The 15820-nt window shown below is 38.9% G+C and overlaps 1 protein-coding gene across 15 annotated transcripts in view; it reads left to right on the top strand.

Moving 5' to 3' along the window:
* DTNA (dystrobrevin alpha) overlaps nt 1-15820 on the top strand; it is a 395762-nt gene that overhangs the window by 238459 nt on the left and 141483 nt on the right. For all 15 annotated transcript variants that reach the window (XM_066246831.1, XM_066246840.1, XM_066246839.1 and 12 more), the window contains one exon: nt 10996-11063. In XM_066246831.1, the coding sequence (XP_066102928.1) occupies nt 10997-11063 (67 nt within the window). In that variant the 5' untranslated portion in view covers nt 10996. The remainder of the gene's footprint in view (nt 1-10995; nt 11064-15820) is intronic.

The raw sequence follows: 15820 nt of genomic DNA, 5'->3' as shown, positions 1-15820 counted from the left end.
GCCTGCTGAAGGCCCGCAGCCAAGACACATATGAGAAAGCAATCAATGAACAACTAAGGTGTTGCAACGCGCAACGAAAAACTAATGATTGATGTTTCTCATCTCTCCGTTCCTGTCTGTCTGTCCCTGTCTATCCCTCTCTCTGACTCTCTCTGTCACTGAAAAAAAAAAAGGACAGTTTCATGTGGCCTCTGGAGCATGTCACCCAAGCCTGCCTACCCCAGGAAGCACTCAAGAGCCATGTTTATTTCTTTTTCCCAGTCAATCAAAACTGCCATGTCCTCATTGTGTTATCTCAGCCAAGAATTAAAGAGAGAGTAACTAAGATGAAGTTTCTTATTCTCTCAGGGAAATTTGCATTTTTAAGGGCATGAAATTAATTTTTCCCAGCTTTATTAAAGTATAATTGACAACTAAAATGGTAATATATTTAAAGTGTACAACATAATGTTTTGATAGACCTATATACATTGTTAAATGATTCCCACAATCATGTTAATTGATACATCCATCACCTCAGTTACCTTTTTTTTAATTAAAAAAGTTATATTTGATGAAAACGTTTAAGATCTATTCTCTTAAATATTTTGCTGATTAAAATACAGCATTATTTACTATAGTCCCCATGCTATCCATTAATTAGATCCTCAGAACATTTTTATCATAAAACTGTTTGTTTGTTTTTTTTCCCACTATACTTGCCTGGTTTTTATTTCTCAGGCTAAGAGCTGTCTGTTTGGATGGTTTGCATCATATTCCCCAACATACATAAGAAATGAGGACAATGAATAAAGGAGCTGGGTTTAGGAAAGAAAATGAAGGGCAAGAAGGGAAGGCTGGGTCAGAGAAAGGGAATAAAACGGAAGGAGGAGAAGTGGAAGGAAATGGAGGGCGAATGCGGAGGATAGAGGCACCTGGTGACTCGCAGGCCTCTTTCCTTATGAGCCCGTGCCATTGCGTAACCTACTGACTCCATCCTGCCTGGCGCCCCTTGGCATCTTCTGGTGCATATCTTGAATTATACTTTAGCCCAATGCAGTGTGTACATGGGTCGGCAATGCCCTACCATCACTATCCTTAGGAAAAAAAGAACAGTCCGCATGAGTCTTACTTCATAAAATGCCACTTTGGCCTTTCTTAAGAGCAGTTAACTTAATCTCTCTGAAACGTGGTTTCCACATCAGTAACATGGGATAAAAATACTAGCATTATGGCACTTTTGTAAGGACATAATGAAAAATTTCTGTACTACACTTGGAACATAGTAAGTTTTTTTATAAAATTGTAATTGTTTTAAAAAGTGGCAATTATTCTTATCCATAAATTATTTCTTCTCTCCAAATAAGTCAGACCGTCTTATCCTACTACAGTAAATGGTATACTTACTTGCCTCTCTCTTTTCCACCCTTTCAAACTCAGCACTCCCCATCCCTAGAAAAAAAAATGGAAATATTAAAGCATGCAAGCATCCCTGGCCAATGTCTTGAGTCTCATTTCTCTGTCTTATACTTTTTATTCTCACTCTCCTTTTTCAATTCCCTTCATGGAGCTCACACTCCTAGAAATGGGAAGAACAATTGCCCATGGAAGAATCTTTTCATATATCAGGAATCATGCCAGGAATGTTTTAAAGCACTTTCCATTTCCCAGATGAGAGTTGCTGTCTGACACATGAACACTGAGTTTGCATATCCAGGCACTTTGGTTTCTAGCATGTGAGGAGCCCATCACTGCCTTCTTCCAGCATCATTGCTCTGCCTCAACATCTTTCCTGTTTCCTGGCTTTCCGAGGCCAGCACTAGCTTTCCTAATCTCTCCCTCGGCAGCTGCTCTGTGGATGCATGTACTGGGTCCCTTTCACGGAGAGTGGGTGCTGCCTAGGAAATAAAGCTACCTTGGAGTCTCACCAGATCCTGACCTTCTTCCCCTACCAAGACCTTCCAAAAGGTCTCTTTCTACCCAGGCCAAACTGCTCCCAGCCTCGCTCTCAGTCGTTACTCCCTTACTAACAGTACGGGGGTGGGGGGTGGGGTGACTCCAGCTACTGTTGAGCAGGAGTCCCAGCCTGTGCAAAGAACTATAATTCCTTTACTTGTGTGTCCATGGGCGTGAACATTTTGGTGGGGTGTCACTGAAAGGGTCTAAACCTTAGAAGAAATGACAGACTAGACAGCCTGCACTGCTTGATTGGCCAATACATTCTGCTTTGTCACAGCCTTTCATTGAGAAGCTAAATTTAACTCAGTCACTTGGAAATGAAAGTTGAATTACAATCTTTAAACTTTTCTAAAATATTTTAATTTTATAAATGCTTACATATATGTAGTATAATCACACTGTAATGAAGTAAATGGAGCTCAAAAATTCAATTACAAATTTTGGGGTTGTTGTATTGCAAAATTAGTAAAAAGTAGTCTTCTAATTACAGAAGGGAGGGGACTTTTTATTTATTGGTTTTTATTAGATACCTAGGAAAAAAAACAGACCTGTGTTTACAAAGAATGACATCTTACACTAAATCGAGAAAGTTGCAAACAATTGAAAAGCAGTAATTTCCTAACACCTGCCCTCCTCAAAAGTTAAGAACTCGGCAGTCCCAGCAGGAGGGCAGGGAAAACTCGATCCAAGGTTAAGATCAGCCATAGTTCCACCGTGGTCAAGTGGGCCTGGACACGTACCATTACAGCTCCTGTGCATGGCGCCCGCGCACACACACATGCACACACACACACACACACGCAGACACACACGGAAAGAAGGAGAGAAAGAAAGAGAAAATTGTTCCAAAATCACATTGGATAAAACACGGTTATCTAAAACAATCTCTGGTCCCCGTGCAGTGCTGGATACAGCAGTGCAGACCACTCCCTCCTTATAGTCATCTTCCCAAGGGACCCTAGGGGTCCTTTTGATCAAGCTCTTAGGCAGGGCTCCCCGGTCCTTCATACACATTCTTAGAACTTTGAACCTCACATGACAGAATTCAATATTTGATCATCTTCCTTCCAAAAGGTCTCTTTCTACCCAGGCCAAACTGCTCCCAGCCTCGCTCTCAGTCGTTACTCCCTTACTAACAGTACGGGGCTGGGGGGGGGGGGGGTGACTCCAGCTACTGTTGAGCAGGAGTCCCAGCCTTGTACCAAGCCAAATGAAATCAGAGAAAACCAAACAAAACCAAATGTCCTTAAATATCGTGTAAACTCTTACCTCAGAACAGCAGGTTCCTTCCTGACTTGAAAGTGCCGCTGAGAGTAGTTCTTTCTGGAATAAAAATGGTTTTCTCATTTTCAGTGGCATTTTCCATTTTCTAAAAATTTGTCTCACTAGGTCCCCATTGTAAGGCCAGTAGCCGTGGCCACTATCACAACTGCCTGGCCTGTGCAGATTTGCACTTGATTTGGACAGACGGTAATGAAACAACAAGCCAAGAACTGGTGGGCCATTAGCTTTAATCCTAGCTTGCACCCAGTGGGCAAGAAATACACACAGTGAGAAAACACCTCCCTTTCCATTCAGGGCTCCCAAAGCCACTGACTTATCCGAGTTCCCTAGAATCAAAGGTTTCTAGCTCACCAGCCTTTTTCACCTCTGTTCCCCATCTCCTTCTCTCTGTACAGACTCTGCACAAACTGGCTTCTCCTTCAGCACTCCGCCATCTTGGCTGCTTCTCCTCTCCTCCACATGGCCTTTCTCTGCTCTCCCTTCTCTGCTCTCCTTTATAATGTAGAAATCAAAACCTTTAATCCAATATACAAACAAGGAAGTCTCTGATTCAAAGTCACTTAGGGTGGGAAAGGGTTAGTTTTAAAACTAAGCCTTAGGCCAGGGGTCCCCAAACTACGGCCCGTGGGCCACATGCGGCCCCCTGAGGCCATTTATCCGGCCCCCTCCGCACTTCCGGAAGGGGTACCTCTTTCATTGGTGGTCAGTGAGAGACGCAAGGCATGGCATCACTCACGTACAGTACTAATTCCAGTGACGTGGGATGCACGCCTCACGGCTCCGGAAGCACGTCACATCACTTGTTACATCTAGCAGTGACAAATATGGAACCGGACATTGACCATCTCATTAGCCAAAAGCAGGCCCATAGTTCCCATTGAAATACTGGTCAGTTTATTGATTTAAATTTACTTGTTCTTTACTTTAAATATTGTATTTGTTCCTGTTTTGTTTTTTTACTTTAAAATAAGATATGTGCAGTGTGCATAGGGATTTGTTCATAGTTTTTTTTATAGTCTAGCCCTCCAACGGTCTGAGGGACAGTGAACTGGCCCCCTGTGTAAAAAGTTTGGGGACCCCTGCCTTAGGCTATAATGACCCTGCCTGCTTACAGCTTGTCCCTCACACCCAATGCAAACTATAAGTGAGCAAACATATATATCATATTTACAAACTTATTTGACCAACACCCATACTAATTTATGTATATGTTTATGTATATTTACATTCTCTCCAAAATTAATTATCTTCTCCCTTGGTTCAAAGTATATTTTATAGTGTGTTGTTGGTCAAATAAGTTTGTAAAATATGATTTTTATGTTTGCTCACTTATAGTTTTCATTGGGGGCTGGGCAACGCCAGGTATACGTGGTATGTGAAATTGCAAATTACCTTCCTGCTTCGGAAGGGCCATTATTTTGCTAATGTTTGTTGGAGGAGAGGTTTTGCACCAGAAAGTTTTGAAAAGAGAGAGAAGAAGGAGAAGAGGCAGAAGGAAGCCATATTTGCAGAGTGAGAGCAGAGAGAATGCAGAGTGCTGAAGAAGAAGCCATGTTTGGCAGAGAGAGAGAAGGTGTGCTGATGGGGAATCAGAGGTGAGGGGCTTTGCCAGCTCCACTTAGACTGGTGAGGCCTTTGATTCTAGGAGAAACCAGAGAAGATTCTACTGGCTGTGAAACCGGAGAATGCGTCAGTGGCTTTGGGAGCCCTGAGTGAAAAGAAAGTGTTTTCCCTGTGTGTGTTGCTTGTCAGCCGGTGCGAGACTTTAATCAAGAATGGCCCACCATACTTTGGCTCCACTGTTTCTTTACCATCTGCCCGAATTCGATGGAAACCTGCATGTGCATGGCCAAGATGGTGGCAGCTCCTGGCCATACATGTGTCTTACAAGCTAGAGAAACATATTACAAAGCAACATAATAATTCCAGTGTAATGTTGTGCATAAGTACATGGTCACTCAACTAATATCATATTCCTAGCTCAAACCTGTCTGTGCATCAGGAACACCTACAGTGCTTTTAAAAAAGCAGAAATGCTCATACTCCAACCTCAGATTCAGTGCATCCACGTATTTGCATTTTTGATACGGTCTCTAGGCTGGTACGATGAGCTGGTACGACCAGCAGCGATTACACATGCTCATGCCCTTTACCCCCCCCCCAAACAAGACCCAAGTTTCAAGAACAGAAAATGATGTTCAAAGTAAAAGGCAAAGTCAGAAACCCATTGTGGCCATTTATTTTAGTCAAAGCATTTGCCTACTTTCAGGGGCTCATCTCAATAAAGGCTAGGAAGTAAAAGCAAATGCAATTATACTTTGCCTCAGGAAAGAGCTCTGAATACACTTTTATTATATTGCCAAAGATTGGGACTAGAATGTAAATTCGAGAAAGTGCTATCAGAGCCCTCTTTCATTAACAGAAATGAAACAGGCATTTATATGCCACCAATAAATCAATTAAAGGAGGAAAGGAGCTTGAAATGGCCTTCATGGTGGTTATTAATTTCAGGGAGTGTGCAGCATGGGTGATTGCTGACCCCAGCATCTTGTCACCCACCTGGAGCAAAAGGGAGGAAAAGAAAGCATGGGAACAGTCTCATCACACTACACACAAAGTCTGCAAGTCCTTCAATTAAGTGTTTGCTAAAGGGCAGGAGAAGCAAAGCAGAGCCAGACTTTCTTCTAAAAACAATTGGCTTTTGTTAGATTGAAACTGTGAGAGTGTGTATCGGGGTGTAAGCTGGTGTGTTTATGTGTCTGGGTTTCCATAAATGTGGATGCTGGGAATTATTCTGATCACCATGATTATTTCCAGTATAACAATTTTTTTAGAATAGGAGAATTCCATTAAGAAGGAACTTAGAGGAATTTCGCAGTGAAGTGGAAAGAGCTGTGGCCCCTTCCTCTTCATTCTCCTTTTGGCCTGTTAATCACCTACTTCTATCAACTTTTTTATAGTTCACCTGCTGCAGAAAAATCTTAATTTGTATTGAACAGTGGCATCTGGAATAAGATGACTGGTGATTAGAATCCATACTAGCCTAGGAATTTAAAAATTAAAATTAAAGAAGCAAAAGATAAAAAGGATTCAATTTCCTGCCCTGCTAGAAAATACTGTATGTTTTGGGGCAACCACATTACCTCCCTGAGTCTCAAATTCTTCAGCTATAACTTGGGAATAATATCTCCTCTACCTCCTCACAAGGTAATAAGGAAAAGCATCTTATCATCTTGGGAAACATACACAAATGTAAGACAACATTAGGTTAAGCTTCTATCTTTAACATGTCTTCTGTGTCATATGTAATAAAAATGTATATTATGGGTGATGTTGAATTAAAGAGTTAGAAGTAACTCAAGGATGTGATATTTCAATGTGAACATAATCTTACTGTTCCAAAATACACATTTTTTTCTAACAATCTATGCTCTACATTTAGATTTATTCTTTTTATCTTGCTGGTTCCCACACTGTTCCTCTCTGTTACTTCATTCCTCCCTCATAAGGGCAAAGAGTTGGAACTCTCCCTGTCGGTTTGCAGCCCCGTTTTAATGACTGGGCTAGAACCGGGCTAATTTAGGGAACTCACCTCCTACTAACTCAGTATTGTCATGAGGGTCGCAGGCTGTTTTCTATTATATGGGAAATGCCGTGGGAAAGCAAAAGGCCAGGTCCTCTCTGCTCTTCTTTATGTGACCTGCCAATCGCCAAATCATTTTGAATGTGTCCTAAATCTCTCTTGAATCAGTCCTTCAGTGTAAAACAGATTATTTTCACTCCTGAATCACAGAAGTGCCCAGCTAACGGGACTCTTCCGTTAATTACATGTTCCCACTCCCTACTGTCCTGTCTACCCAGTCTCTCCTTCACTCGCCATGCTGGAGTAATCTTAACAAAATCTAAGTTCGTACACACCGACCCCCTACTTAAACCTTGGATGACACTCGCTCTCCTAGAGGAAAGCCTTGTACTGTCTAGACAGGACAAGTGAGGTTTTCTAGATCTGATACCTGATACTTCTCCAATATCTTTACACACACGTCCTCAGCCACACTGCTCTGTCCCCAGTTCCCAAATGTACCTTACACGCTTTTTAAACTTCCATGCTTCTTTCATGATTCCTTCTAACTGTAATTGCCCTTTGTGTTTTTACTCTCTTCTATCTAGAAAACTTCTATTTGTCTTGTAAAATTCTTCTAGAGTCACACTTTCTTTGATGCCCCTTACAGATGTTCTCAGAAATAAACCTCTATATCTAGCAGTACCTACTTTCATTATTGTACATCTTACACCCTATTATAATTATGTGTTAAAATAATTTGTTCCCCCTTTCAGACTATGAGCTTCCTAAGGACAAAGGTCATGCCTAATTCATCTTTGGACCTCGAGAAACTAGCAGAGTGTCTGACAAATTGTAGCTACATTGTAAATATTTCTTAAGGAAATGAATAGATAGATTCACATAAGTGAAAACAACACACCCTGTATAATTCCTGGGACTGTGCTCTAGGAAAGAGAACATCTGGTATGGCTCATCACTTATTTATCACTGTTAGTTCTTTTTTGTCCTTTTAACATTTATGTAATCTGCCGGTAAATTCTAAGGTCATAAGCATCTTGTCTATATGAAGGAGCAAAGAAACTGACCAAATTAGGCCTGTTGGTGAACCACATGCTGTGACATTGAATTATCATAGGTGGGTTATTTTTCCCTTCATCTCCTCCATATGACTTTGGGCAACTCTAGTTATACTGAAGTTCACAAATAGCCAAGCTTCACAATTTCAGAAGCAAAATCACTCTCCCTCCTTCCCCTACAGAAAGTATTGCTCATCTCTTTTTCCAAACCCATGAGAATGTGGACAGGCATTTACGTGTCTCAAGTTCCGCTGATAAGAGTTAAGTTAGACACTAAGACATCCAAAGTGGTGCTCTTCGCCTATTGGGATTCATGAGCTTCCTTTGTCTGCAAGTCTCACTGTTAAATCAGTGTAAACTATAAACTAGCATGTGCCCCTCTTTCACTAATATGACTGTGCTCAATAGAAATAACTGAGTATTCTCAATTTTATCTCACAGTGATGCTCCCCAAGAAACTCTGGGAGTAAAATGAGAAGTGTGTCATTTTCCTTTTATATTCATAATTATATTCCATGCTTTCTACAGTTTCACACCACTGAGTTTTTCCTCATAAGGTACACATTTTACTTAAAAGTGCAAATTAATGCCCAATGTATAACTACTGATGGTCCTTTTATGAGTTAATTAACCAAAAAATGGTGATGGACTAAAAGATGGCATCAGTGTAGTTTGCATTTATTTCAACTTCTGTTTCATTGGACAAGATATTGCTTTAAAATGTATGGTCCTAGATTATTGTAAATATAAATTCTTTCATCTCAAATAATTAATTTCTGAAACAAGTACAAATTGAATTTCATTCTTCTATGAGTCAGTTTTTAGAAATATAATTGAAAGTCTATTTCATGGAAAGCAAACTTAGCTTTTATTTTTTCTTCCCTCTTTTTTTCCTGTTTTATTCATTTTTTTAAAATATACATAACATTTGTTGGTTGGATTTTGCTAGGCACTGTGAAGAATTTAAAATTTTTGAGATTGCTTCACTCAAAAACCTTTAAGAGAGACACACAAAACATTAACTAGAAAAAGAGATGTTACAAAGAGTCCCAAATGAGTAGTACAGGCAGTAAGCATGGGGCTTCAGAAGCCAGTCTTTACCTCCCTGACATTTTCAGCTCCAGTTTTCCACCCTGCCATCCTTTGTGATTTATTTTTAACAATATTTTTTTTCATCTTGTTTCAACATATAGACAGATGCAGGAACATATCATTGGCTCTATCTCTTTTTTTATTCTACTTCTGATTCTTATAACATAAAAATTGGAAGCTATATCCAGATTATTTTGTGAATGTCAGATTCTTACCTACCCTTTTCCTCTGGAGTAAAGGAGGTGGGGTTATGTAAATCAGGTATGTTTTCTCCAGAGCTCCATATATCAGCCATACCTGCATAATTATAATCTTATAAAAAGGAAATATTTGATCATGTTCAGAAATGAATTGTTACCAAAGCTTCATTAATAAATCTGCTTCTTCCCAATTTTTATTTAAACTGACCCTGCTTATATGATCACCCATTGTGAATGGGTACACAGTTTTCTTAACTCTGTAAAGCAAGGCTGATCCATGCCCTTCTTTCCTTTCCTAACAAGAGGAAAATAATCCTTGATTGATAAAGGAACTGGCTAGGCTGTCCCACCGCTATGACTGACATCACATTGGTTTTCACCACTAGTTTTTTTTTAACCCTCGAATGAATCAGTTTGTACAGAGCACTGTTGCCTTCTGAGCAGCCTTCTGCAAGTTTTTCTATTAAATGTATCCCCAGATAGTCAACCTCTCTCACATTCACATACCTTTCTTTCCACTTGTACAGTGATAATAACCTCATTGGGCTTTTATATCTTCCGCCCTAAAGTGTAGGCTCCTTGAGGATGGAAGCTGTGACCTGATCCCTGTTGTATACCCCGAGCTTCATTTGGTGTCCAGAGTATAGAAAGTACTCAATAAAGATTTATTAAGCTCAGTGTTGAGAGAAGGGCATAGCGAGCTATGGAGGCTCAGAGGAAAGGCAGCAAACTCAACTAATCATATAGGATTAGGGAGAATTTCCTTAAAATTAAGACATGAAGCTAACTGCAAGTTAGTTAAGTCTAGGGTGAGAGGGCAGTCCACACACACACACACACACACACACACACACACACAAAATAGCATGGACAAAAGACCCATATTTGAGAAAGAACAGCATCCACTGAAAGACAGGCAAAAAAATCAACTGTGCCTTATAGTTCCCACGCCCAAGAATCAACACATAATAAGATAAATATAGATGTATATATATTCATGTATATGAAAGATGAAATTTCAGTTTTTAAAAGTTTAATTAGGTATAATAAAATAATCAACCCCTCCAACCTATAAAACCCTCTGCCAGACTAAACAACATTTCCATTAACTTTCTCATTGTTTTCTGTTTTCTTCAAGTCAAATTTTAATTTTTTGTATCTTTTTCATTCTGTTTTACCTGTTGGTACTTTTTCAGATAGTTTCACTACAGACAGTATGTTTATTTAGATAGAGAGATACGAACCTAACCAGCTTGTGTGAAATTGTATAGAAAAACTGTGGCAGGTTCCAACATCAACTAAGAAGTAAACATTTAGCAAATCACCTGCTCCTAAATTGAGTTTTGGGGTGCACAAAGGACAATTTGCAGCAGAATGTGATAGAAGGCATACTGGTCGGGAGCCCAAACGTCTACCATTCACTTGACTAAGTTCATGAGACTCTCAGTCTCATTGTTTGCTGAATGGGATGCATTATGTCTGCTTTATATCCTTTGTAGGAATTCCCAAAATTAAAAGAGAAGCTATATATATAATGAATCATCTAACAGACTGGAAAGGGTTGTATTCAGTTGTAACACAAGATCATCTGCTACTGTAGATATTTTTGTGTTAGAAAATAAAAAAGTTATACCGCCTCAAACTACAACAACATTATATATGGAAAAGTATGTATAGCAATTTAAGTTAGCAAAAATAAAACTATACTTGTAAAATACACGGTGTTAAGTGGTTTTTCTCTGTGTTTATGGCATAACCACAGCAAGTGTGTTTAAATAGAAATGGCTGTTCGCCTTATTAACAGGAAGGTAATATATGTTGTACCCATTTTGTCTCATAGAATGATTGAAGATAGTGGGAAAAGAGGAAATACTATGGCAGGAAGAAGACAGCTATTTGCAGAGATGAGTAAGTATGGAACTTTTAATGAAGACTCTACAGTGTCTATTGACTACACATGAAATCCTATGACTAGTGTACTTTTACTTAAAATACTAAATTTCTTGCATAACATGTAAATTTGGACATTTTTGCCTCCTATAAAGTAAAATTAGTGAAGCATCATAATTTGTTACTAACTGTATATTTTATATGAAGGAAAAGTTTTATGGACCTAAATGTATATATACACATACAAACACTTTGAAAGCACTTGTTGGTGTTGACATTAATACAGTCCACTCAGAAGTGCAGTAAGGTCATTTGAGGCCCTGGGCGCAGAAGAAAATATTGGACCCCTTAAAACAAGAGAGAGAGACTGGGAAAATAAAAATACACGTTAACCATATTTTTAAATAAATAAAGAATAGTATGTACTATTAATGTTAAAATTGCACATATGAAACCAAACTTGGTGTCATTAAAAAAAAAGTGTAAAGTTGGGGGTTTGCAGGGTTCTTCAGAAGTCGGGGCCCAGGGTGCGTGCCTGGTGCGCCCACCATTAAATTTGCCTCTGAGTCCACTAAGTTTTAAAGTCTGTGGTCACCTCTCCACATTATCTCAATGTCCAGCATATTGAGGCACTAATAAAACTTGTGAAATTAATTATTAAATGTCTTACCTACAAAATGATATCATATGTTTAGATGGGAAAGACGAGTCAGGCGTGATTACCAGACCAAACTATAAGCTGTCATTTAGACTTCATACAGAGGTGAAGAATCTGTCCCACAAACCAATTTCTAAGAGATGAAACGTTAATCAAAAGTTAAAAAGACCTCAGAGGTCCACCTGCTATAGGAGGGAAACCAAACCAAGACTGACTCCAGTGGCCTTATTAAAATAAAGACTATTGGTTTGCATAAATATATGGTTGCTATGTAAATAATTGGTTGGTAGTGTCTCCTTTATAGCCCATGTTTCTTATTCATAAGGAAGAAGAATTTGACATTGGGAGGAAAGCACACATCTCAAATTAAATGTTATAAGGAAAAAATTCAGTTCTCTTGTTATCTTTTATCTTTTCTTCCCTGCATAAAGAATGAGGATAAGCAGAAGTGAGTCGTAAGCCTTTTTTCCTGAGAAAGCAGTAGACAAAATTTGGTTTCTACTGAAGATTGGAACTGATTGGCAAGATGAGGGTTGGAGCAGATAAAAGAAAGTCCTACATAATAAGATTGATATTTTCCTTTATCATTTCCCAATAATCTGATGACTCCAAGATAGTGTTAACACTAACAAAGAAGGAAGAAAATTAAAATTGATGTGAGGAATCTTAATCATGCTCCTTGCTTTTTCCACTTTTAGAAACATGTGTAAAGTGCCTATGAGTGTTTCAGTCATGGCCTTCCAATTTCCTAGGCCATATTTGGTACTGTGTCTTCATTTCTGGCATGGCTGATCACCTGGAATTATGGACTTGTTGATAGAAATCTAACAGAGTAAGGAACCTTGTTACTACCTGCCCATCTAAACAAAATACAAAGCAGCACAGATATCCTCCCATAGCATAGGTTTGTAGACTGAAAAGGCAAGAACCATGCATATTATGGGCCAGTGTTTTGACATAAAGAGAAAAAAATTAACATCTAATATGAAAAACAATAAAGTCTTAGTGGAAATGTTTGAATATTGTTGTTACATTAAAGACTACATCAGCTAACTAATTATAAGAATTATAAAAGTGTGACTATTAAACTATTTTTTAAATACTTATCTGAGTTTAAGTACATTATCCCTGGTACAGTGCCTAGCACAGACAATTACATTTGTCTTTTGAGTTAAAGTTGACCAACTCAAAGAAAGATCAACATAAGTTTTATAGCCATAGGAAGAGAGCTCTAAATTTTTCAAGTTAGGAAAATTGTGCATTTATTTTCCAAATTGTAACTTTATCTTTTATAGAAACCTCTTAGAATTGTCATATGCTTATTAAGTCGTATTATAAGTTCTCCTGATTAGTGAATAGTTAAGAAAGGCACACAAAAATGTGTCTTTCTTCCTTGAGTATGCTAATTAGTAGACTCAGATGTTGGCCCAACACAGGTAAACACATTTGATCTTAACAATCTATTAGTGAGCATCATGTTTAGATCAACACTAAGTAGGATTCTGACAGGTAAAACAACCGGCTGACTTCAAAGGGAGGAATTGATTTGGATAGGTGGACTGTCACCTATCCAAAAAAAAAAAAAAAGAGAAGATAAGAAGGAGTCAATAAGGCAAGGAAGACTCTATTCAAGACTATTGCAACAAGGGAGAGAGATTAAACTCAAATCCGCTTGAATGAAAGACAGGAAGGTTTTTAAGGACTGGGGTAAGTTTATGTAAAAGTACTGAAGGATGTTAGTGGGGCAGTTGGTCAATTGTGTTTACTAACTGTCACAATTAGGAAGTTAGGTTTCTACTCTCCCACAGAGATTGGGAGATCTCCTTCAATTACTACATTTCAAAGGGATGTCTCCCAAGTCCTTGAGAAGGATATACCTGGGCTGTAAAACTGGCCAGAAGCTGGGAGATTTATATCTCAATAGGGCAGATAACAAATTTATAGTGAAAGTTTTCCAAATTAAATGCCATAAGAAAAGGGAGGTCAGAGGCCTAGAGTCAGGACAAAGCCTGACAAAGTTTAGTCAAGCTGAGGGGAACATTAAGGCATATTGGTTTTACAAAGGCTAAGATTAAGAAATAACAATAAGAACAATTGATAAGAAATTTTGACAAATTTGAAATCAGGTGATTTCAGCACATATGCATTAAACATCTACTCTGGATTCATAACCACAAAGAAGAAAAGAAACAGCAAAGAAATGAAATTGAAAGTAACATGGACTCACAAATAAGCAAGAACAACTGACTAGCCTTATACATAAAACAACAATAATAGCAATTCCATGACTACCTACTTTGATTAAAGAAATTCTGGGCAAGTTGCTATTTAACCAAAACGTACCTTCAGTATAATGCCCTGATTATCAGTTTATCTAGTACCTTAGATTAAAGCTGAAGACTGGTTAAATGTAAATGTCATCTTCACCTTGGTCTTTCCATTCACTGAACAAGTTTATTGGCTCTAACAAGTTTATCACACTGGATTTTAGCAGAATAAATAGTTTGTTCTTGGAATTAAACTCACATTCTTTGTTTTCCTGCTTTCAGAGCACATTTGCTCTGCCTTTTATGACACGTACTTATGAACATATTCACATCACTCCCTATTATGAACTCCTCCTTAGTGATAGACCCTAGACCAGGGGTCCCCAAACTTTTTACACAGGGGGCCAGTTCACTGTCCCTCAGACCGTTGGAGGGCCAGACTATAAAAAAAACTATGAACAAATCCCTATGCACACTGCACATATCTTATTTTAAAGTAAAAAACAAAACGTGAACAAATACAATATTTAAAATAAAGAACAAGTAAATTTAAATCAACAAACTGACCAGTATTTCAATGGGAACTATGCTCCTCTCACTGACCATCAATGAAAGAGGTGCCCCTTCCGGAAGTGCTGCAAGGGCCGGATAAATGGCCTCAGGGGGCCGCATGTGGCCCGCGGGCCGTAGTTTGAGGACCCCTGCCCTAGACCTTCACCTTCAAATCCACTCACCTTAGATGCTGAGTCAATATTTTAAAACCTCTGGGGCACAGGTAGGTAAGTATTAATGGAGGAAACTAATTGGAAAACACTTTTTAACATTTTTGAAAACCCGGAAGGCTGCCTAACAGTAAAAGAAAGTCTTGGGGAGAAAGGAGAGTGGCTTCTAAGTGAAGGACGGACCCGGAATCAAGGGGAGGTAAATGTAGGTACTCAACAAACACAGTTGAATTATTTGAAGTCAGTCAGTCTTTCTTCAGGGTGTTGAGTACAGCCAGAAAGTAAATAGTTGGAATGAAAGCCAGAGCATGAATTTGCAATGCATACTAAGAAGAGTTTCAGGAAAACTGACTTCAAAATTTCAGAAAAAGGACATGAATAGTACCACTACCATAGGCCTCAGTGGATACTGTGACTATTTTCACTTGCTTCTTCACTTCTTCATCTCTCATGTTTTTCAGCCTTTTTTTATTAATTTATTGTGTTTACATAGATTCTAGTATCCCCTCGAATTCATCCTCCCCTCCCCCATGTTCCCCAGTACATCCCCCCAGTCCCCTTCCCCATAATGCCCTCCCCCCTTCCCTCCGGGATTTGCTTTTCTGCTCTCATCCCATCCTATCTGCCTATCATCCCCTTTGCCTCTATCTGCTTTCCTTCTGAATCCTTTGATCCCGCCTCTGTCTCTATTCCGCTCCTCAGTTTATATTGTTCCTCAGATTCTTCAGATGAGTGAGGTCATATGATATTTCTTTCTCTGCCTGGCTTATTTCACTTAACACAATAGTTTCCAAGTCTCCATCCATGTTGTCACAAAAAATAATATTTTCTTCTTTTTCATGGCCCCATAGTATTCCAATATGTATATGTACCACAGCTTTTTAATCCACTCGTTCACTGACAGCCACTTGGGCTGTTTCCAGATTTTGGCTATTGTAAACATGCTGCCATATACATGGGGGTGCATTTCTCCTTTTGACTCGTTTTCAGCCTTTTTAAGATGGGAACACTGTGGGTCTCTATCTTTCAGATTTATCTTATGTCATCACCACCCGAGTCTGGTCCCCTGCCTTTTCTGACCATTCCCCTTCTCTTTTTCTGTCTCTTGGTACCCTCCAAACCCTTTGA

Source organism: Saccopteryx bilineata, chromosome 11 (assembly GCF_036850765.1).
Source record: "Saccopteryx bilineata isolate mSacBil1 chromosome 11, mSacBil1_pri_phased_curated, whole genome shotgun sequence".
Classification (NCBI taxonomy): domain Eukaryota; kingdom Metazoa; phylum Chordata; class Mammalia; order Chiroptera; family Emballonuridae; genus Saccopteryx; species Saccopteryx bilineata.
Note: the sequence above shows the minus strand (reverse complement) of the source record. Positions and strands in the feature narration are given on the sequence as shown.